Raw genomic sequence first — 22,903 nt, 5'->3', positions numbered from 1 at the left:
TCCAAACATAATATGCCAGACTCCTTCAACTTCAATAGGACATGGTCTCCAACCTCCTCACCATCATGCAGCCACTCCACTTTGTCAATATTTCTTGTTCAACAGTGGTGTCCAGAACTGGACACAATATTCCAAGTAGGGTCTGAATAAAGCAGAATACGATACCATTACTTATTTTAGAGAGAGAAGAACACGTTTTATTTGCTTATTATTATACTTTATTAGCAGTCATTCAATTAGAGAGGCATAGACAGCTTCATAGAGGGTACAGAAGGCCATTGAGCTGGATATAGAGCAAGGGAGTTGAATGCAAAGGAGGACAGGGCTGGTTGGAAAACCAGCCATAGAAGACCAGAACCAACAGCAGGATCAGAAGTAGGGCCTTGGCTAATGCCCAGAGCAAGCTCCAAACTCCCCCGAGACTTTGGTGCAGGACGGATCTGCAAAAAAGGAGAGAATGACCCACCTCACAGGTTTTCAAATGTTCTGTCTTCCATGCTCTGTTGACGAACTTCTGCACAAAGAACTTATGCTCTAAGAAACATACTCAGGTCACACAGAGTGTTGAGCTACACCTTTGTGTGTTGTGTTGAGCTTCACCATTACCTACTACATGAACTGAGAGTGCACCCTAAGACTCCAGCACACCATTCCAAGAGATCTGATAGGTGGAAAATGTGTCTGTCAAGGACGTTTGTCCTCCATCACTCACCTTCTCATTGAGGAATCTCACTCTCCATTCAAAACCTCTTGAGTTCTCTAGAAGCCACTTCATCAGCATACAATGTGTATGCCTCTCTCCTTGACCTCCCTCATCCCAAGCTCCTCTTTTTTGTGACTACATGCAATCCAATATCTGATTCTGTTTCTACAATAGCTGATCCTCCACCCCAGTCCATTTGGTCACTCACTTGGAAAGGAGCCGCTCGTTGGAGTCACTTCTGCTTAGTTCCAGGCATGGAAGCCTTTTCTGGAAGGACAGAAAAAAGGCAAATATAAAGTTCGATTTATAGATTATGTACAGGAACTGTGTAGCCTCCATAAGCTCCTAAGTAGGATGCAGGGTTTGCAGGATTGCAGAAGATAAAACAATCTTTCTATACAGTATTATGATACCCACCTTCTGGAGGCAATGATTGGAGCTGGGGGTCACACAGGAAGAAACCTAGGCAAGGATGGACACCCCAAGCCCAAGTTCCCCTGTTCTGTTCAGCTTCAGGCATGCTGCTTGATTTTTCCAAAGGGCTTCTGAGATGCTGAGGGCAGGGTTTACATACTGTCCTTTTTACTCTACATTCAATTTGAGTCCTTGGGATGACAACTGGCCTGCTGCCTTGAGATATGTATGAACCAGACCCACATTATTCCACCCAGCATTATTCCACTTTGCCCAAATCCTTCATACCATCTGATCACATGCTTGCTTCTCCCAAAGAAAGCCTCTTGATGAGGTCCCACCCTGTCCAGAAGACATCTCTTTCTGGAAGCTGAAACAGAACACATCATTAAATCTCTAAAAGGAGAAGCTATCCTCTTCCCGCTCATAACAGAAACAAAGCAGAAGGCAGGACAGGAAAGGACAGGTAAAATTATTGTAGGCCTTAAACCTAATGGCATTTTCTCTTCTTAGATCCCTTTTGAACCTCAGGGAGAATGTTACATTGGCTTCTGGGTCTCCAAAGCTGACCCCAAGCACATGTCTCTCACTCAGTGTCACATACATAGAATGTGCTCTTTGTGGATTAACTTTCTGCCATTTTCAGTTGTAGCAAACCCCAATACTAGCCCAATACTGCAGAGTTTTGCATTTTCAATGAGAGAAGCACATTGTTATCCCCAAAATATCTTTACATTGGGGTATCTGCTTTTAACTTTTGTTTTAAAACCAGCCTATATTCCCAAGGTGAAAAAGAACATTTTAACTTATTTAACATTTTAGCTCTGCTGTGTGTTACTGTTATTCCCATTTTACAGATGGGAACTGAGTCCAAGATTGTGACTGACCTATCAAAGGCTGAGTTGGGGTTTAAACAGGCCTCTGTTCAATATGCTGACTAAACAATTCAGCTTATCAAGTGAATTTGCACCTCTGCCTCCGCACAACCAACCAGGAATGATTATCCTTACAGCATTCCTTCCTGCTGAGCTTCCATCACGCGATCTTCTGTTAAGATGATGCTTCTATGCAGCTCCTAACATTTTGGTTTACAAACAAACACACAAAACAAAAAACATGCCATCAGTTTAGGTTTTAGAGACCTTCACTCTCCATTGCCAGTTCAATCAGGCTGTAGTCCACAAATACCATTAACTGGAGCAGGAGGGAATACAAATTTGATGTGCATGTCCAATTCTTAGTATTCTGGGTTGGGAGGTACTAGGTGCCATCTACAAAAATCAGGAGAGTCAAAAGGAGAACAAGATTATTTGGGGACAAGTAGAAGCAATTTCGTAGGCATAAAGTTCTGTTAGTTTGGAAGACCAGTAGCAGGCCTGGCCACTGTGACGCCCCAGGGCAAGCCTGGGAAGGCTGCCCCCCCCCCAGCCCTCAGAAAGCCTTCTAAGGTCTCCGGAAGGCCTTAAAATGTCACTTCTGGTTTTTCGAAGAAAATCAAAAGTGATGTTTTAAGAACTTCTGAGGGTCAAAGAATGCCTCCAGACAGGGAAGCAGCAGACGTGGGCAGCCCTCAGGGCAGCACAGCTGGGGGTGCCGCTACCTCCCAGACATGCTGCTTGTGGACCCCCCAGGTACGCCTTAATGAAAGACTTGTATTTTTATTTTATTTTATGTCAGGAAGTCCAAAGCAACTATGTTATTGGAGGAAAGGCGAGGTAGAAATATATTAAATAAATACAATAAGACTGCTTAGGGATTCATAGTCAGTTCCACAGAAATTTCAAGAGTAGACTACTTGGCTTTTTGCAATAACCATGTTCAGATTCAGTGGAATATGAACTAATGCACCAGGTATTGGCAGCCTATCACCAGTGGCCCACAGAAGAGGGTTTGGGTGAGTTGGTGGCACATACCTGGCTTCTCAGAGATAGTTCTTGGATGGTACTGCTGAGTTTCTCAACTTGTTGCTGTCTCTGAAAGCCCCAAAACAGAACAGAGAATCTTCAGCACACAACACTGTGTCCCCCTCTAAATTCTCTCCTAGCCCAAAGAAATAAGCTAGGCTCATGCTTATAATATATTAAGACACTTGAGGCCCTCCAATTTAATCTGGGAAACTGTGGTATTACGACCACACATTCAGTATTCAGCTTGAGGAGATCTGGCAAAGGAGACTGTGGCCATGTTCATCTCATAGAGTGAGACTTGTAAAAAAGTGACTGCTGCCATCTTTAATGGGACCAACATGTTAAGAGCATGTGAGAATCCACACATGGACCTTTCCAACAAGCTGCCTCTGGAATGATTCTGCTTATCCTGAAAGCATACACACTTGCAGAAATTAGTCCAATGGGAGATATGGAATGACTGGACCAGGACATTACCTGGGCACCAGAAGGCAAAGAGGATGGAAGGAGCCTCCAGGGTAGTGTATTGCATGAGAAGATTGAAGAGGAGCAACAACAGGCTTACAGAATAGCATACAAACATTTCATAGCTTTTGCAGCAATGAAAGCATTAGTGTCTGGATTAAAAAAAAAAAGTCATAAGCCCAAGCCCCCTGCCTTTGCTAGGGAAAGACAACTCTTTATTCAGAGAGGAATGTCCTGTCAAGAAAGAAGCTAAATAGGAGGAAAAATAGCTAGTGACAGGGGAGGGCCATACCCCCACCTTCCCGTCTGCTAAGTTGTGCTTCCTCTTAAGAGGACTGTGGTTGGAGGCACACTAGAGTTTACAATGGACAGTAGTTTGTGCAGACCAAATCATACTATAGAAGTTGGTATGATGAAGCTGAAGCCTAGTTTCCTAGGCTACATACATAAATTAGTATACACTAATTAGTATATTAGTATAGTATATTAGTATATTAGTATACACTAATTTATACTAGTATACACTGGTATACTTTAGTATACACTAGTTTATAATTAGTATACACTAATTTCTTTTGTCCCATTAGATTCAGGTCCCATTAAATTAAGTTCCCATTAAAACCTGATCTAACAGGTTTTAAAGAACTACAAATGTCAGCAACATCTGTGAACAGACAGGAGTGAGAATGGGATGTGTGTTATATCCCTAGGCAACAATACCTGTATCATACCACCTGCAACACTCTGAACAAACTTTCTCCAGTCATAGAAGCTGCTTTACCTTTTCAACACCATGTGTACAGGTAAACCATAAGAAGAGCAAGACTCCAGCAGCCTATAGGTAACTGGAGATATCCGTGAAAATGCTACGCAGCACATCTTGGCGCTGAACCATGACATTGATAGCAGATTGCAAAGTTAAGGCCCATTTCCAAATTAAATTCTGCCCGCAACTTCCTTTTGAGCCAGGGACAAAAGTGGTCTCATTTTACTGTCAGGGACATGGGTATATTGGAGCCACAAATACATCTGAGTTTACCTGTCTGATCTGGTCATTCTTTGTCTGCCACTTCACCTGCCATTCAGACAAGTGCCTCTGTGGATGGCAAGATTAACAGAATGTTCTTACAATAGCTGGTATAATTCAAAGGCAAATGCTCTACTGTCCAAATCATGCTTTAGTTAGGCCCTCCTTCTGGTCCAGATTTGGGATATCACTCCGATATCCTAGTTTCACTTCCTCATCTTCATCCCAGATGCAAGCTGGTAGCTGGCTCAGACACTGATGGATGGGGAGAGCCCTGTGTCCAGGAGCAGCAGATCTGTTCTCCATGGTAGACTGAATTATGCACAAAATGTTGTCCAGTTCAAAGTCAACCTTACCCACGGCAGTGTGTGAAGTGGCAGCTTGCGGGGCAAGGCCTCTGAAAGGAATTTTATCAGGGATACAAAGTTTCTTTTGGGCCTCTTCCCTTCTCCACTGGATCATAATTTCATACAATAATTTGATCAAAATTATACAAATTACGACATATAAAACTACCGTATGTAGGCTTACACAAAATGTGAATGCTAGTCCTCACTCAATATATTGCAAAAATTTTCTGAGATCCCAGGAAATTTCTGGTTCTTGTCCTTTGGCTCCCAGGCCCCCCTTTTGGCCCTGGGACCAGATACAATGTGTCCCCTGCAACCCCCTTCTCATGGGCCCTGGTGAGATTGGAAAATGTGAGCTCTCAGGCAATTTGGGGCCCCTTCCTTTGGCTCCTGGACCTGGGTACAATTTACTCCCTGCATCCCACTCTCATGAGCCCTGCCTGGGAACCCAAGAGAGGCAGCTGAAACCTGTAGAATGGAAACCATAGCAATTCATATCGACAAGATTTGTAAGAAAGGCACCTTCAATATTTCCCCAAAAATTTTTTAAAAAGAAGCAGTGATTTATCAAGCCATTCATTGATAGGTCATTTATAAACCAGGTCTGTTAGAGTTTGAACAAGCTCTGTTACTTATTCTCAGAAGCATCACTAGGGTTTTGTATCACCCGCTGCGAGAGCTCATTGTGCCATCCCCATGATGTCCATGGGGGCACCTCCCATACCAAGACCATACAGAATAAATTACAATATCATACACACACCCTAAATGCAGTGGTATCAGGGGTTGGTGTAACTCCCCTTAACTTTATGTATTTTAATATAAAACAATACAGGTCATCCAACAAATCAGTAACCAACAAAAAACCAGTGACCAACTTGATGACACTCACACAACTGAATAAGAGTTCTAGTATTAACTGATACATACACATGGGACTCATTGGTTCCCTGCTATGTCATGATAACACCTCATCAACTCTCAGAACTATCAGTCTCATTGGTTAATTTTGAGTTAAGAAAATGTAACTTTCTGTTACATAAAGCAGTTGTTTTCCTTTTCTGGTTATTTGGCCATAGCTTTTGATAGACTACAGATATTTAAACAAGGTTTGTTTCATTGCATCCTGCAAGAAATTCATCAAATTATATATAACTGAATGGTATTATTCAAAAATACCAAAATTTCACAATTTTAGCCAGTAGTGGTGTCACCCACCTACCTCAAGTGCAGTCTGCACCCCCCACACCTCCCCTAGAGAAATGCCACTGATTATCTGAAAGAACATTTTACTTCTAGACTATTATTGTTTCCAGGTTCACTTCTTTTGTTCTGATCAGTCCTTACATGCAGCGATACAAAGCATCCAGCTCTTACCTTCAGTTCATTACCTTCCATTCTTAGTTCCTTCAGAATGTCTTTCTTGGATTTCTCTTCCAACTGCTGCTTGAATACCTGTGGAATCCACAGTCTAATAAGGAGATGCACTGGGATGAGAAGTGTTCTGGGCAACACTGGTTCAGAACTAAAATTGGGTAGGCCACTAGCCATTTTGAAACCAGTTATAGTAAAAACTGACAATGTTCTCCTGTGCCCAAGACTTATTTTTGGAGAATGGGGTCTAAATCAAGTAGATATAGTGGAAGATTCTTTTTCCAACTGCACCCCAGTAGCCCAATGTTTGCTGCCAACAATAAAACAGTTGCAAAGGTAGAAAAAGAGTTTCAAAGAAAAACACTTTACATACAATTCACAAGCATGCACAGGTGGTGCCTCTGTATCCACTAGGGATCTGTTCCCAGATCCCCCATGCATAACGAAATCCATGGTTTTCAGAGTCTACCTGAGCTCTGAATGTGACCGGAGCCTTGTTCAGAGAGGCTCAGAAAGCCTTCCAGTTGTGACTGGACCAAGGGTCTGGGGGGTTTGGCATCTGCGGTGAGGCAAATCCGAGGATGCCAAATCCACGGATAAAGAGGCCCCACCTGTACATCTCTGTGTACATGTACAGCCTGTACATGGCTATGTGAAAATTCATAGCATGGTCAGTGGACTCCATATGGCTGGTTAGAGCTAATCGAGGGAGGTCTTGTATGTTGGAAGATGGGGCCCCTTCCCTTCCGGGAAGGAAGGTAGGAATATGCCCTCACAGGTCAAAAAGGACAAGAGTAAAGGTCTGAGACAGGCAGCCTCTAAGTAATCTGCTTCCTAAGCAATATCCTGCCCCCTAGTGTCCTTCAGGTGGCATAGTACCTACTTTCCAACAGTCATGCCACCCAACCTTCTACAGCTTCCAGTTGGACCCAGTTTTTACATGCAACAAGTTTAAGTGGTAACACTTCATTGTTGTTCCACTTAAGGCTGGAGAAAAAGTGAAAACAACTCCTTGCACACAAAAACAAGACAGCATGCCGGATGAAGGTTAAATCCTTTTCATGACTCGTTTTCTACCATGAGGTTTTGTGGTTGGGTTGGGCTGATTACCATTCAAACATGCAGCCCAAAGTGGTATCATTCAGGAAAAGTGTTATGACTTGATTCTGCTGCATGTATAAACTTGTCCTCACAGACTAGAATGAAGTATGGAAGCTGTGCTGACTGGCTGGTTGACTATCACTTTGCCTCAGGAGTAACACTCACCTTCTTTTCCAGCTCTTTAACAGTCTCAGCCATTCTCTGATTTTCCTTCTCCTGAAAAGTAGGGAACAGAATAAACAGTCCAGACTTGCTTCCCTGAAACAGATTTTTCCTGTTGAGTAAGAACTTGGTGGTGTAGCCTTTCTCCTCTATCCTCACAGCTGCATATATTTCTCCATTTCCTGCTTAGATTAGGGATCTAGATCTGGGATCAAAATACTCCTGCATTTAGGAGTGTGGAAAATCCCAATTTCCCCTTTTCTCTTCTGCAGTGTAACTTAATATTATGTCTCAGGGCCCAATCCTATCCAACTTTCCAGTGCTGATGCAGCTGCAATGCAGCCCCAAGGTAAGGGAACAGATGTTCCCTTACCTTGAGGAGGCCTCTGTGACTGCCCACTACCACCACAGGTTGCAGCATACACTCCATTGGCACAACTGCATCAGTACTGAAAGTTGGATAGGGCTGGGCCCTCACACACAAGGTGGGGGGGATATTTGCCTTAATTTTGCATGATTTTGGCTCAAGCAATTATTCTTTTTTATTTTATTTTATTTGAACAACAAGAAAAATGTATATAGCACTTTAAAGTATACTGGGTCCCCAAATTATGGATGACAAAGTTATGGACAGCTGCATCTTCATGCAGGCACAGTCTGTCCATTGTGATGCTTTTGCAAAGGCCCAGAAGTGCTGGGCGAGCAAGAACCAGTTGATTCTATTTACCTACTTCTGACTTCTGGATAAAACTCCAGAGCGGAACCTGTACATATCTTGGGGACTAGCAGTCCAATCCTATGTATGTCTACTCTGAAGACATACATTATAGGCAATTGGGCTTTTTCTCAGGTAAGTGTGGATAGGATTGCAGCCTTAGTGTATTCAAAGTGCTTCACATACGGCTGTGAGAAACTGGCTTGCCAAAGACCCGGTAGTGAGTTCAGAGGAGAATGAGTTCCTTGATTTGAATCTTTTCAGCTGCAATCTTATGCACACTTACCTGGGAGTAAATTCCACTGAACACAGTGACATTTTCTCTTGAATGAAAGTGCCTGGGCTTACAGGTGCAGTCACTACCCTGCACCAGCTTAGAATGAAGAAAGCTGTTTTTACTATTCAAAGTTTCAAATGCTTAGCTGTTTAAAAAGTGTTTAGTTCGTAGTTCAGCTGGGAAGATTATATCACCTCCTATTATTGATGAAGCAAATTATCATCGTACACATCTAATATACAAATTAGTCTCTCCACCAGGGAAGTGCAGTGGGCAGAGCCTCCCTGCCAGAGTCCTTTGAAAGCACAGCTGCCGTGGGAGGTTTCCAAGCACTCTCAAACCACGCACTTTGCTCTCTCCACACTCTCCATGCTTTGTGCATGGGTAAGGAGTGCTTGCGTGCCTCCCACAGCAGCCGTGCTTTTTGAAGCTCTGCCTCCCCACCCACTGCATGTCCCTGCTTGCCACCCACCTTACCCTAACCCTGTGGTTTTCAAATTCTCTGGGAGTTTGAAAGCCGCAGTAAGTGCTTGCGAGGGTGGGGGGAGGCGGTGGGGGGAGGGGGAAGGCAGAGGCACGATCCCTAGGATCGCATCGCTCAGGGGGCTGCAGGGGCTTGGGTGCACTTACCACCCCCTCCTGGGGGTGCGGGGAGCCCTGCACGATCATCTGCAGGGCTCCCTGAAGCTGCAAAAGTCAAAGTGCAGCGATCGCGCTCCACTTCCGGTTTAGCAGAAGTGGAGCGCGATCACTCCACTTTCACTTCTAAAGCATTGGGGAGCCCTGCAGATGGTCAAACAGGGCTTCCCTTACCCCTGGGAGGCTGCAGGAGGCTCTGGTAAGTGCAGCCAGGCCCCTGCAGCCCCCTGAGCGGCGCGATCCTGGACACTGCTGGATCCTGGACACTGCTGCCTCCTCCCTGTCCCTGCCACTTAAGGTGAAAGTGGTGAGGGCCCTCAGGCTGGGGTGTTTCGATGCCTCAGTTTGAAAAGCCTTGCCCTAACCCATTTCTACCCAGCCCACAGGTGTATACATTTGATAACTGTTGCATATAATAATAATAATAATAATAATAATAATAATAATAATAATAATACTTTATTTTTATCCCGCCCTTCTCCCAAAAGGGACCCAGGGCGGCTAACATATAAAATAGATTAAAACATAATTTCACAACAGATAAAAACATATTAAAAAACACATTAGCAGAACCCATAAAAACAGTAGTCAGATAAAAGTCAGAATAAAAGAGCATAAAACAGCAGTTCTTAGTGGAATCGGCCTGTAAAAAAGCAACTAAAAGATGTATAAAAGATGTTTAAAAGGCCATAAGTCAGAAGGCTTGGTTAAACAACAAGGTCTTCAGGCCTCGCCGAAAGGTCTCAAGAGAGGGAGCCATTCTCAAGTCAAGGGGAAGGGAGTTCCATAACGTTGGTGCCACTACTGAGAAGGCCCTATTTCTTGCCGCCGCCCCACGAACCTCCTTGGGCGGCGGCACTTGTAAAAAGGCCTTCTCTGATGACCTGAGAGGACGAGCCGGAGAAATATATGCAGAAATAGCTTTAGATGTGTAGCCTCTGGCACTCTCATATTCCATAGACATTTGGCCCCATTGTTCAAGTGCTTAATTATTATTAATTAATAATTAATACAGGGGTGTCAAACTCATTTCATACAGTGGGCTGAATAGCATTCATGGCACCTGCTGAGGGCCAGAAGTGATATCATTAAGCAGGAAGTGATGTCATTTAGCAGATGGTTAGAAATGAGCACATTGTTCTCACATAGGAACTCATTGGCTGCAAATGATAGAAGAGAAAATATGCAAATCCTGGTAATTGTTTCAAACCATGTGAGAGTCCAATTATCATGCAGATTGCCCTTTCAACAGCAGCAGCACTTCTGGCAAGGCATCACTTTGCAGCTGAGAGGTGCTCTGCAAAGCAAAATTCCCCTCCGGACTCACTTGCTTATGGATCTGCAGTTGGCGCTGTCGACTCAGATTCTGGCACTCCTGCAGGATCTCCTGGGCTTCCTCCAGCTCCTCTTGCAGCACCTGGGTCTTTTTCTCCAGGGGCTTAAGGCTGCAGGTGGAAAGAGTCAGCTGTATCCCAGGGTCTGCTGTGCTGAGCCCTGAGACATGTTTTTCCCTTACCCAGGACTGCCCTGGCTTGACTGCTTCAGGCTTTTGCCCTCTGCTTCATGCTTGCCTTGCAGAGCTGGCCTGGAACACTTTGTCACCCTTAGTGGCTGTGCACATAATCCAAGATATATATCCCAAGATCCCTTGCAATATTGCAGGTTTTTTTTCTAATTTGTGAAGCAATGATGAAAAGAAATTATCCACAAAAATTGCTAAAAATCTGTAGATATCTACTGGGGTATGTGGCTTTTGCTGCAGCTGAACGTGAGCATCTGACTAGTATTCAGGCTTCAAGAAACCATCAGAAGCCTACATATACAGAACATCCTGCTATAAATCCAAAGCAGCCATTCAACACTTTTCCCATAATATCTCATACCTCAGTATCTCAGTTCCCACATTCTCTTCAGCCCCAGCATGAGCAACTCTATGGACCCCGATAAAGTCTCCTACCTTTTGGTCTGTAGCAAGGAGCAGAGCTCGGCCTGATGTCCCAACAGCTTCTCATATTGCCTCTGCCAGACCTCACCATGAGCAAGTTCTTCATGGATCCATTCCTGTAGCCAAGCATTCTCCTCCTCAAAATTCCTGGGTTTAGATAGGGAGAGACAAAGTGGATGATGGAGGCACTGTTTTAAAATCTAAGATGTAGAAGAGATAAATCTCCAATGAGATAAAGGGAAAAATGACTCCCGTCATCTTATATATGCTTCCTCCTACTCTGTGGTAATCTTTTCTCTGGATTGCCACCCCAGGTTCCTCCTGCCTTTTTGACATTTGCCTTCTACAACACCCTTGTCATGACCTAGTCACAATTAGCTCTCCAGAACTCCAACTGTAAATGGAAAACTGTTGGAAACATACCCAGGACCTCTTTGCCTCAGGTTGTTGCCTCCTCCCAGTGCCACATCCATGTTCCTCATTCAGGCACTGCCTCTTCTATATCAAAATAAACTCATTTTCCATGGGAGACTTTGGAGAACCCTGGAGAAAAAAAAAGTTAAGAGATCAAGCTATTTGTGAGGGAGAAGAAGCACCTAGAGAGCCAGCAACATCATGGCACATCCAAGGATAGGTATGTTGTAAACTTACACTCCAAGCATGTGAACAAGAAGTGAGTGCAGTTTAGGGGAGCAGTCCCATGTCAGATGTGATACACCTTACCTATCACTATGAATCAGTGCTGAAGGAGGAGTCAGAAAGGATTTATTTAATTTCTGTAAAGTGGGGGCCAGTTTGAATAAACTGAGATAGCAAATTTTGCACACCAAACAGTCTGGACCAAGGCTTCTTCTAAGAAATCTCTTCTAAGATTTCTTCTAAGAATCTCTTAGAATCACCTAGGCCTGGTTACCATCACACAGGTTGCTTAGCAACCATCTTAATACAGCTGACCTTGAATACATCTCCTGAGTGCCCTACCATGATTAAGTTTAACCAAACAGTCTTTCCTGCCTAACCCTTCTGCTGGTCAAATATGTACAATATGGATATGCAGAGAGGCTACCCTACAGGTGTGGAACTCCTGATCTTAGGGATACAAGCATTTAAGATATTCCAAAAATATTGTGTGACTTTCCCATTTGAACTGCTCACAGAGCTGAGTTGAGCTTGGCTGTAGCTTTCTCCACTGAGATATTTAATCTCTGTGAGATTTTTGTGCAAATTAACTTTTGCCCTGAATTTGTGTAGAATTTATGGTTGTTGGTTTAAATATTCTATTAATGGCTCACTTCTGTGAATTCTATGGTAGATGTTTTATTTCATATTCTGATAAATAAGGACTTATAGCCCAATACTATTTAAATCCTTGCAGGGATGCAGCAGTACTACCACTGTATCTACCACTGTACCCCACAGAACATTTTTCCCTTGTCTCAGAGTAAGCCCTAGCAGCCACTATGAGTTAACTCAACTTCTGGTTCAAGTCTGTGCTGGCCTGGGAAAGCAGATCAGGCCCAGAAAGGGTGTCAGGATTTGGCATGCACTGCTACCACTGATCCCAGGCTCTCCATGGCCAGATCCTCACTCCTCCCTGCCCCATTCCACCTACCCCTGCTGTATTCAATCCCTCCCCACCTCTCTCCAACCCCCTGCATGGGCTCACCTACTCTATGGGTCTCAATGGATCTGTCAGTATGCAGACCACTCCATCCTCCCTGCCAGTGGGTCTTCAGTGCACATTGACGGAGGCTGCTTTTCGACTGCTGTAAAGCAGCCTCTACTGGCACAACACTAGTTATACTTGCAGGGGAGGGTGTTAGCATAGTTATCACCAAAGCAGATTCCCACAGGTTTAAAATCCCTTTGTCATCATGTAAACAAGTCTAACAATCTACAGATTGATCTTTAGCCCCACCAAGTTGTAATGATTTTAAAATGCAGTGGACCGTTTCCAAAATGTACTCAACACAGAAATCAATGAGATAAACTAGTCATGACAAGGACTCGTCATGACATGACATCTTAAGTTAAAGATCCATGAATTTCAGTAGAACTATCATTAGACCTAGCTATCTTTGGATACAAGCTAATTGGTACAAATTCTGATTTTTTTTTTTTACCATCATCCAGCTTGGTTTTGGAGGCTATTGCAGCATCTGGGAACATGACAGAAATTTGAATTGTGGCATTTATTTTGGACTTGAACTGGGCCTGCATTCCTCTCCCCAACATGCTACTTTTCTGTGTGCAGGGACAAATTTGTATGATACAAGTTTACTATCTAGTGAGAACTAGAACAAAACAAGCATAAAATCCCCAAAACCTATTGGCTCCTACTGAAACACAAATTTGACTTCAAGATTCCATTCTTGAAAATGATCTTTAGTCCAAGCAGGCAGAGTGCCACATTGGATTACAATTTGCATCCCAAAACCACCTTAAACACTAATGGATATGTGCAGTCCTACACCTCTGCACATCCTAACCCCTCCCTTCATTTCCTGGCAACTTTCTTTAATCTCTAATTCTGAACAGAAGCAAAAGGAAGAGCCAGTTCAAGGAACAGTGCTGGAAGGAAAAGGGGTTTGTGTTCAGCAATGGGAACTATAATTTCAACTCATTTCATAGTTGTGGACCACAGCTGAAAAACAGTACAATGTGGTGACTAGCCTAACCTTGAAAAGGTGCCGGAGCAGTTTTTATGTTGTAGAACGATGCAGAATAGAACCGTGTGTAGCGGACAAATTAGCAGGAGAAGGGAGGAACATGATGCTTGAAGGAAAAAGCAGCCTATGATTTGCGCACAGGAACAGTTCAAAGCCTTGTAGGAGGGCAGAGGCTACACAGCCGTAGGTAGTTTGTAGCAGTTGGGAAGCAAGCAGGCCTCGGCAAGAAACCTGAAATTATTTGAAGCACAGAGGGTGAAAACAAAAACATACGCAAGGACTCTGAGCACATTCACTGTTCTAGAAGCAGATGACTTGGAATGAAACACACTTGGTCAAGCCATGTCCATCACATTTGAAATGTTGCAAAGACTGTGGCTCTGCTGCAATTTAAGGACCAGTGGTAACACTGCTTCCCACCAGCTCCTGCTTGGCCTCTCCCTTGGGCTTACTGGGAACAGGAATAGACCATTCTTTCCTTCCCACAGCTCCATTTTACAAATCCTGCTGCCACTGCCCATTAAGCCACCCAGAGCTTGCTGGAATATAGGTACACCACTAGCAGGGCTGTGGTGGCAGAGTATTGTCCAGATATCTGAGACCCTTTACCTTGTCCTCGGTGGTATCTGTAGGAGGTATGTCTTTTATGTCATTTCCTTTCTCCCCCTGCTTAAAGGAGCAGCATCCAGGCACCTGAACTCTTCCCTGAATGAGAGGCAGGCATTGCTGGAAAGTATCCCCTTACTTCTGCACAAAGAGACCAGTATTCAGGGCTTCCTGTTCCCTAACTTGTAGAAACCAGGGATACAGCAAAAGATGCATATGAAATATTTTTCTTTTGAAACCTTAACTGCCTCTGCCCCTGTGTGTTTTATCAGTGGCAATAAACTAGCTGGGAGGTGGAATTTATTATAGGAAAAAGGGGGTGGTAAGACAAGAAGATCATAGGAGCAGATAGCAGCAGTGGAGCTTGTTGCTGGGCACCATGGTAGGAACAGAGTTAAGCTACTACATATATAGTATGTGATTTTCAAGTCAGGGGGAGTACACCATTCATACTCCCACAGGTCTTTTGGCCAAGGGCCCCTAAAAGCTGGAACCAATATTAGGTGACACTAACCAGACAAAGCTGTCCTGGTTGTAATTCTAGGTTTAGCCAAGAAGGACTGTTAGTTGAAAGGAACAAATGTATCTCCTAGATTGAGCAATGCTCATTAGTAGAGGTGTTTGACTGAAAAGCTAAGAGTCTTACTGAATACAATGGGGTTACTTCTGAGTAAGACACCACCATTTCCAAACACCTCTACTGATAAGAAATAGCTGCAGCCTTTAAGGGGGGGGGGAGTTTACTCCTCTTGAAGCTCCACTGGCTCCTAGTTGCATTAATGGGATAGTTGAGTCAGATTAAATGGCTCCTAGAAAATGTCCTACAGGAGGCTCTGGTTCCTTCATATAATACTATCTTATATGCACACAGTTTCCTACACAGAAAATGTTTATTGGGCAATGGAGGAACAGCAGATTATACTACACCACAGCTCCCACCATGATTTCAACTCCAACTATGCCCATTTTTGATATCCCTCCAATTGCCTGTATTGACGTTTGCCAGTATAAATTGCTCTTTGTTCTTTCCCCAAGGTCTTTAGAGCCAGCAAGATATCCAAGAAGCATGGACAGGTAGAACATAAGTACACCAGCACATTCTTATGTGAAACCCTGCCGAATCAGGCCAAAGGCCCATCTAGTCCAACTTCCTCTATTTCAAGTGGCCTGCCAGATGCCTCAGGAAGTGCAAAACAAATGAGGTTCAAGGCAATTTTTTGGGATCTCTAACCATAAGAACAAGATACTCTTTTAAGTCTGGCTTTTCCAGTAAATTGCTACTGCTACCGCAAGCAGCAAAGCATCTTGAGTAGTATGTGTGCTTCTTAATGCAAGAATGAGGTATTACCAACACATTACTATTTTCATCTGTGAAATAGCAGGCTTCCCTTCTGCTGTAACCAATCCAGTATTTTATCTGCAAGGTAAGCCTGGGTGAAAGGACACCAGTGAATGCCCATTGTCTCATACAAATCCTTTACCAGGTAGAAGGCATAGTCCTGAGCCCCCTTCCCTTCCTGAAGCAGCAACACTAGAATGAACAGTACCTGTTATAGTTTTTTTTTTTATTTGAGCACTTACATGAGACAGAACTTCAGTTGATACAGAAAGCTACAGTCCCTACCTATGGGAGTGCTGTTGCTCCAGTTCCATTTTATACAGAAGAACTTAAACAAAAAACAGTTGAGACACAATAGCTCTGTTCCAGTCCTGCCTTGAACTGCTTCCCTCCCCAACAAATTAGCAGGTCAAACTTATAAGAACATTGGTAGGGTACCATTACAGGTAATGGTGTTCTGGTTAGGCAACACAATTAAAACACACCACCTGAAATGGAAAGGTGGTTCTACTACCCATGAGCCAATGCCACTAGCAGGCCCAGGAAGCCATCAGAATAAGTTATTGAAGACAAGCAAGATGTCCTTCAAGATGCTAGTACAAGATACTGAACAACAGATGAACTCTGGTCCTACCAGCAGGAATTATATTAAGTTTTTTTTTGGGGGGGGGGGGAGGTGAAAGATGAAAATAGAAAAATATATGGAAACATATGGATCTATCAGGGAGCTCCAGGCATTGACAAAGCCTCACACTCTGTCTAATCCCAACCCTGTGCCAAGGATGCCCTGTCCTACTGATAGAAACAAGAGTGCATACAGAAGAGGGGTCATATCAAGATCTGCACACCCAGCTGCACTGGACTCCACAGTCCCCTGTGGGTCCAGAACATTCACTTCAATCCATAGTTTCTGCATCATCTATGCATGTCTCTTTAAGTGCAAGGAGAGATGGTCCGAGCGGGAAAAAGCACGCTGGCAGAGGCGACACTTGAAAGGGCGCTGCCCGGTGTGCTTGCGATAATGGCGAGTTAGTTCATCTGAACGGGCAAATTTCCAGCCACATCCTTCCCATGTGCAGTGATATGGTCTTTCCCCTGCAGAAGAACAACAAAGTGTTATTGCATCCTGGCTAGGTGAAGAATTAGACAAAAAGGGGCCCCACATTCACACCTAAAATATATTGTAGAGGGTGGGGGTAGTAAGAACTGAATGTATAAGATTTAGCACCATACAAATGCATTGTACCGACACCCCATGCTTGGATTTTGGGAGGGATACCACAATAGAAAGTATATTACATGTTGTCAGGAAACACAGACCAAGATGACTTGTATCACACTTGTAGGCCAATGCTCCCAAGGTCAGTACCCCTTAGGGGCCCATTCCCTAAGGAATAGTGTCCCCTAAGGAAACCCCCAAATCTAGAAGGTAGAATACAGTCATCATGTGGCTCTTTTTTACCTGTATGGGTGCGGAGATGGGCCTTGAGGTGAGAGCTCTTGGTGTAGGTCTTCCCACAACTTGGATGACTGCAGATGTGGCTGGCTGGCTGCTTATGTGGCCAGGACTTTGGGCCTCTCTTAGGCTTGGCTGGAACTTCCTTTGCAGGCAAGGGAGGAGTCCCAAGACTAAGAAGAGGTGCGGTGGGCAGAGCTGGATCTGTCTGGTAGAGTTGAAATTGAGCTTGATACTGGCCATGGTAGAAAGGATGGCAGCCACCCAGCAAGCTGCAGTGTTGCAGCTGGGATTGCACTGACGGAAGTTGACTGTAAGGACTCTGCTTACCCAGTAGAGGGGAACCTGGGCGGAGATAGGCCTCACATGTCAGTCGATAATACTGACCATGAATTAATGGTTTCTGCTCCCCAGGATACTGTTGCACTGGAGCAGGAGCCCTATAGTCTGTTTGGGCAATTAACTGCTGCAACTGATGACTGAAGGGTACCAACCCCTTAGCAGAATCTCCTGCTTCCTGGGCATGGCTGTGCAGAGCAGGAACACCATCCACAGAGTTGGCCCCTGGAAAACATTCCTGCTCCTCCAAGCGTGGACACCAAACAGGGGCCCTGTTGCTTCCAGGGAGCTTTCTTCTAGGTCCCTCCTCACAGGTTACCATCTGACTGGCAGCCGAAACAGAGGGTTGCTCCTCTTGGCCTACCTGAGGAGCATCAGCAACAGGCTCTGAAGCAGAGAAGTTGCTCAGGAGAAAGTCGAGGTCCCAACAAGCTTCATCGCACTCTTGCTTGACCACCCCATCAGGGTGGGTCACATCCAAGAACCCCAGAAATGAGTGATCTGGGCCATCCTCCATTTTCCACCACTAGGATGCAAGTAGACAGAGTGAGTACAAGGAGTTGAGGCCTGTGTGCTGCAACAGTGTTGGAATGCCAGCATTGTCTTCTACGACAAGTTTATAACCAATTCCTTCCATTTCATTAACATGAAAGCTAGTTTCCAAAACTTTGCAGACCAGTTTGCTTCAGAGAGCTTGGCCTGGACTAGATTCCAGCACTGCCTGCCACTGAAGATAAGGAACCCCATTATCAGGATCCCACACAAGCTACTGTTTTGCATCAGGGAAAGCAGGATTGCAGCTATCTCAACAGCAAACTCAAAAGACACAAGCAACTCAGATGTTCACCAAGAGTCTCTTGAGGCTGCATCACACCACGAAGAACACTTTTGGTTCTATTGTCCAACTATTAGGGCCACACGGCACTACCATGCAGTTATTATGCAATGAGCTATGACAGGAAGTACAAGGGCTTTAGGTCAGGATTGGGGAACTGAACTGAGAATGGCACTTGCAAGTCAAATACCATAAGAGCAAACAGAAGTACTGGCCAACAGCTCCCACTTTTAAGCAGAAGGATTCCCCTCCCCTTCTCCCCATCCCAGAATCTCTCTGCTCACACGTTGTCCTCTTTGGAGACAAACTAGTCGTTAGTCCAAGATGAGTTTCAGTACATTACTCCAGAAGTAAAGTATTAAACATCCTTCAGTCCTCTGAACACCCTTTTAAGGTAGGTTAGAAACATCCTTATATTGCAGAGTGTTAGCTGAGGGGGCAGTAAAACCAAGAAAGAGCATGCTTAAACCCATTTCTGCCCAGCCCATAGGTGTACTCATTTGATCCCTGTTGTTGATACAACGTTGGACAGAAATAGCTTAAGATGATCCATGAAGTTCATACAGGAAGGCAAGCTTAGAACTAGAGGTTCTCATCTACATTTATATATTTACTCCTCAAGAACTTTTACCCCAGAACTTTAAATAATCATAACTAATTTCTTATAAGGTAGGCAAGCAAAAGTAGACACATTTCCCCTTCTATTTTATTCCCACATTTATTCCCCCACATTTTATTCCTAACAAGAGTTTAAAGCAATGGTTAGAGAACTCAGTTGCATATTAAACAAATGAAGATTGTGCAGGGCAAGACAGAACATGCTGCATGAACTATATAGAGCAGTGGTTCCCAAACTTTTTAGCACTGGGACCCACTTTTTAAAATGACACTGTTGGGACCCACCTAGGTTTACCAGACTTTTAAAAAAGAGATTTAGAAAAAAATATTTTATTTACTTGTAAATAATAATAACCAGAAAAAAAGACCTTCAGGCATTTCCCTATATTTACATATATTCTTGTAAACTGCAGGAGCTGAGCACTTTGCAGGGTAATTACATAGCGGCTAAAGTATCTGATTTTTGAATAACCTCAGAACTTGAGGCAATTTGTTATCTGATCTTTCCATCATCCTTTGGCGACCCACCAGTGGATCCTGGCCCACAGTTTGGAAACCACTGATATTCAGACATCATCTTACCCAATTTGCACAGGCAACATAGTTAAGCAATTGTTCTCAAACTGGAGTCTAAGGAGCCCTTTACCCAAATAAGCAGAGTCTTAAGGGAGCCCTGCCAGTGCATGTATAGATCTCAAGGAACCCCAAAGAACAGGTGCAATGCAGTGGTGCAGTGGCCAGGTGGTTGGTGGTCCTTTATGGTATGCTAGTGGAGCCTATGAACAGATCTCAGGGAGCCCCAGGGCTCCTAGAAGCACACTTTGAGAAGCTATCTTGGAGAAAAGTTCATTCATACCATACCACCAGCCTTCCAGAGAAGGCTACTGCTCTTTCAGTACACTATTTGGGTAAGGAAATGTCATTCACTCACTGCTACCGCTCAGCCCCATTTTTCAGCCCACCTTTACCAAGGGTTCTACACATGGAGTGATTGTTCTAAGTATCCTTGACAAGCTCAAGTATCCTTGAGCTTTCATAAGAACATAAGAACAGCCCCACTGGATCAGGCCATAGGCCCATCTAGTCCAGCTTCCTGCATCTCACAGTGGCCCACCAAATGCCCCAGGGAGCACACCAGATAACAAGAGACCTGCATCCTGGTGCCCTCCCTTGCATCTGACATAACCCATTTCTAAACACTCAATTTTAGTGGATGTCCCCTGGTTCTGGTGTTATGTGAGAGTGTAAAGAGCATCTCTCTATCCACTCTGTCCATCCCCTGCATAATTTTGTGTGTCTCAATCATGTCCTCCCTCAGGTGCCACCATAGCCTTTCCTCATAAGGAAGGTGCTGCCCCAGCCCAGTAATCATCTTAGTTGCTCTCTTTTGCACCTTTTCCATTTCCACTATGTCTTTTTTGAGATGCAGCGACCAGGACACAATACTCCAGGTGTGGCCTTACCATCGATTGTGGCTCTCAGCATGATCTTTCTTTGGAAGGAAAATACTTAACAAGCACACCTAACAATTTTTTTAAGGGAGACACAGTCTACCAGACTGGGCCCTTAGATCCTGCCAAAAATCCTTCCCACATTATCCAGCAGGCAGGGCACATCAGCATTTGATTATTTGTTGTGCTGAAAAGCAATTTAGTAGCAACTCCTGTCTTTACTGAAGTTGAATTAAAAGCAGCCCTGAGTGTAAGCTCTCACACCCCTAACTACAGTCCCTGAAAAAGCACAGATCCTACTCCAATCAACACGATAGACTTCCACAAAACCCCCACCTACACTACTACACATCTCCTCACCTGCAGGCCTTCAGGTTGCATATCCTGGAAGCAGTTGAGCCCCCCCCCCCCCCCCCCCCGTCAAAGGCAAGACATGCCATTGTTCACAGGTAGCAAAAGTCACTAGCATAGAAAGCAAAAACTGAATAGTAAGAGGAGGACACCAAATTAATTTAGATGGTGGTAATTCCTAGCAATTGTTTGTTTGCATGCATGCACAGCTTTTTCTCTCTCTCCCCAAATCATCCAGCTTTGTCCCCCTCCTTAAAAACAAAACTTCATATTCCAGCTCTTACCATTAGCAATTGCCCTCTTTTAATTCTTTCACTCACTTACCAATTCAGAGGCGTGGAGAAGAATAAAAGAAACCAGCTACACCAATCAGAAGGAAGCTGGGTGTGGCTGTCCAAGAACTAGGGGAGGTGAATTAGGATTAATTAAACTCAGATATTTTGCTGCACAGTTATCGGTTCTTTTCTCTAAACATCTGAGTGGAGATTATGTTTACAATCCAACTTTTACTATGTTTGCTCAGAAAGAAATACAGCACTATTGCTTCAATTAGGTTTGCATTCAAGGAAGTACAGTCAGAATTGCACCCTCCTCTGTAGTAATCCACTGAAGCAGCACTTGAATTTTAAATGCTGTTAGTGCACTTTAATTCAATGAGGGCAAAATGGGCTTTAATTCAACATTTTCAGATCAGTGGCATTGTGGACCCAGCTGTAAACAACAACAACAACAACAACAGTATTTATATACCGCTTTTCAACAAAAAGTTCACAAAGCAGTTTACAGAGAAAATCAAATATCTGATGGCTCAGTTACAGGTTTAGGGCCCAATCCTATCCAATTTTCCAACGGAGGTGCAACTGTGCCACTTGGGCATGCACTGCATCTTGTGGTGGGGCATCAGTCACAGAGGCCTCCTTGAGGTATGGGAACATTTGTTCCCTTACCTTGGGGCTGCATTGTAGCTGCACTGGTGCTGGAAAATTGGATAGGATTGGGAAAATCCAGGGATGGGAAAATCCAGCAGGGCTTGACTCAAGTCAAGTCGCCCTGTGACTTGACTCAGAAACTAGTCATAACGGGGGCACTTTCCAAGTCACCCTTTAGTGACTCAATAGGACTTGAGTCAAGTCACCCCCCCTTTAAAAAGCCTGCCACGGCTCCATGGAAACAATGGGGCTCTGCCGGGGGAGGGGTGTGCACACTTTGGGGTTCCCTTTCAATTCTCCCCTGCTGTCTCTGCCCACCCACCCAGTAGCAGCTTAGAACATGCCCCCCCTCTTACCTTCCCCCACGTGATCCCACCCTGGCCACAATGAAGAAACCTCCCCCCCCCCACTCCTTGGGCATGGCAGGGCGAGGGTGCATCTCAGCTTGGCCAGGCAGGAAGGCATGGGGTGGGGGCAGTGCAAGCCAAGCGAGTGAGAAAAAGCTGGCTGGCTCTGTGGAGGAAAAAGGTGCTGCACCAGGCTGAAGGCGAGTCTCAGCATTCCCTTTAAACATTCCCCCGCTGCCCCCCCTCCACCCCACCTTTCAGGCAGGTAGTGGTGTGGAATGCTCCCACCTGACTCCTTCCCCTTCTTGTGCCACACCAAATGAAAACCAGGTGGAGAACAACAGGGAAACTCTGCCCAGAGAGTTTTGGGCAAAAGTATGGGTGATAAAGTCATGCCTCTCTCTGCTGTGCTCTCTGCTCTCCACCTCCACCTATCAGGCAGGCAGCAGTGTGGAATGCACCCACATGACCCCTTCCCTTCCTTGTGCCACACCAAATGCAGCTGGAAAACCAACAGGAGGATGTCAGGAAAACTCTGCCAAGAGAGGCTTGGGCAAAAGTGTGGGTGATAGAAGTCACACACACACACACACACACACACACACACACAGTGCCCACCTCCATTCCACCTGTCAGGCAACGGTGCGGAATGCACCCACCCAACCCCTTCCCTACTCCCTGCCTCCTGCACCCCTCTTTCTGCTTGCAAAACCCACTTGTCCCTATAGGGAAAAACTGCTGCTCTTGCCCCCCCTTGCCCCCTCCTTCTCCCAGAGATGCGTCCTTCGGCCAATGCATCCAGTGGAGGACTAGTGGAGGCACCTCACTGTCTGGGTTCTTTGCAAAATCTAAGTAAAGTTGTAACATTTTTGCAGCTGCTGGTT

The 22,903-nt window shown here is 44.7% G+C and overlaps 2 protein-coding genes across 3 annotated transcripts; both read right to left on the bottom strand.

Moving 5' to 3' along the window:
• Window positions 1–189: 189 nt before the first annotated feature.
• Window positions 190–21,054, bottom strand: LOC136640862 (golgin subfamily A member 6-like protein 22). Of its 2 annotated transcripts, XM_066616234.1 has the most exons (12): window positions 21,028–21,054; window positions 11,503–11,622; window positions 11,092–11,226; window positions 10,462–10,579; window positions 7,507–7,557; window positions 6,244–6,321; window positions 4,529–4,585; window positions 3,031–3,090; window positions 2,128–2,192; window positions 1,406–1,487; window positions 912–970; window positions 190–440 (listed from the first exon to the last, which is right to left on the bottom strand). In XM_066616234.1, the coding sequence occupies exons 2-12, from the start codon at window positions 11,559–11,561 to the stop codon at window positions 257–259; spliced, it is 948 nt and encodes a 315-aa protein (XP_066472331.1). In that variant the 5' UTR covers window positions 11,562–11,622; window positions 21,028–21,054; the 3' UTR covers window positions 190–256. The 2 variants fall into 2 exon arrangements, with proteins under 2 accessions (XP_066472331.1, XP_066472332.1); XM_066616235.1 differs by lacking the exon at window positions 4,529–4,585.
• KLF1 (KLF transcription factor 1) lies at window positions 16,613–18,005 on the bottom strand. Its single transcript, XM_066612692.1, has 2 exons — window positions 17,156–18,005; window positions 16,613–16,788 (listed from the first exon to the last, which is right to left on the bottom strand). The coding sequence occupies exons 1-2, from the start codon at window positions 18,003–18,005 to the stop codon at window positions 16,613–16,615; spliced, it is 1,026 nt and encodes a 341-aa protein (XP_066468789.1).
• Window positions 21,055–22,903: the final 1,849 nt, after the last annotated feature.

The sequence above is a fragment of the Tiliqua scincoides genome, chromosome 2 (genome assembly GCF_035046505.1).
Source record: "Tiliqua scincoides isolate rTilSci1 chromosome 2, rTilSci1.hap2, whole genome shotgun sequence".
Lineage (NCBI taxonomy): Eukaryota > Metazoa > Chordata > Lepidosauria > Squamata > Scincidae > Tiliqua > Tiliqua scincoides.
This window is presented reverse-complemented; position numbering and strand designations above follow the sequence as displayed.

Bases quoted from the DNA above. Each gene is read 5' to 3' on its own strand.
- LOC136640862 (XM_066616234.1), bottom strand. From the start codon at position 11,561: ATGAGGAACATGGATGTGGCACTGGGAGGAGGCAACAACCTGAGGCAA. The intron at 11,227-11,502 runs GTATGTTTCCAA...ATCTAAACCCAG, and splicing joins CTGAGGCAAAGAGGTCCTGG to GAATTTTGAGGAGGAGAATG. The intron at 4,586-6,243 runs GTAAGAGCTGGA...TGCCATCCACAG, and splicing joins TGGAAGGTAATGAACTGAAG to AGGCACTTGTCTGAATGGCA.
- KLF1 (XM_066612692.1), bottom strand. From the start codon at position 18,005: ATGGAGGATGGCCCAGATCACTCATTTCTGGGGTTCTTGGATGTGACC. The intron at 16,789-17,155 runs GTAAAAAAGAGC...GTTCTTCTGCAG, and splicing joins CCATCTCCGCACCCATACAG to GGGAAAGACCATATCACTGC.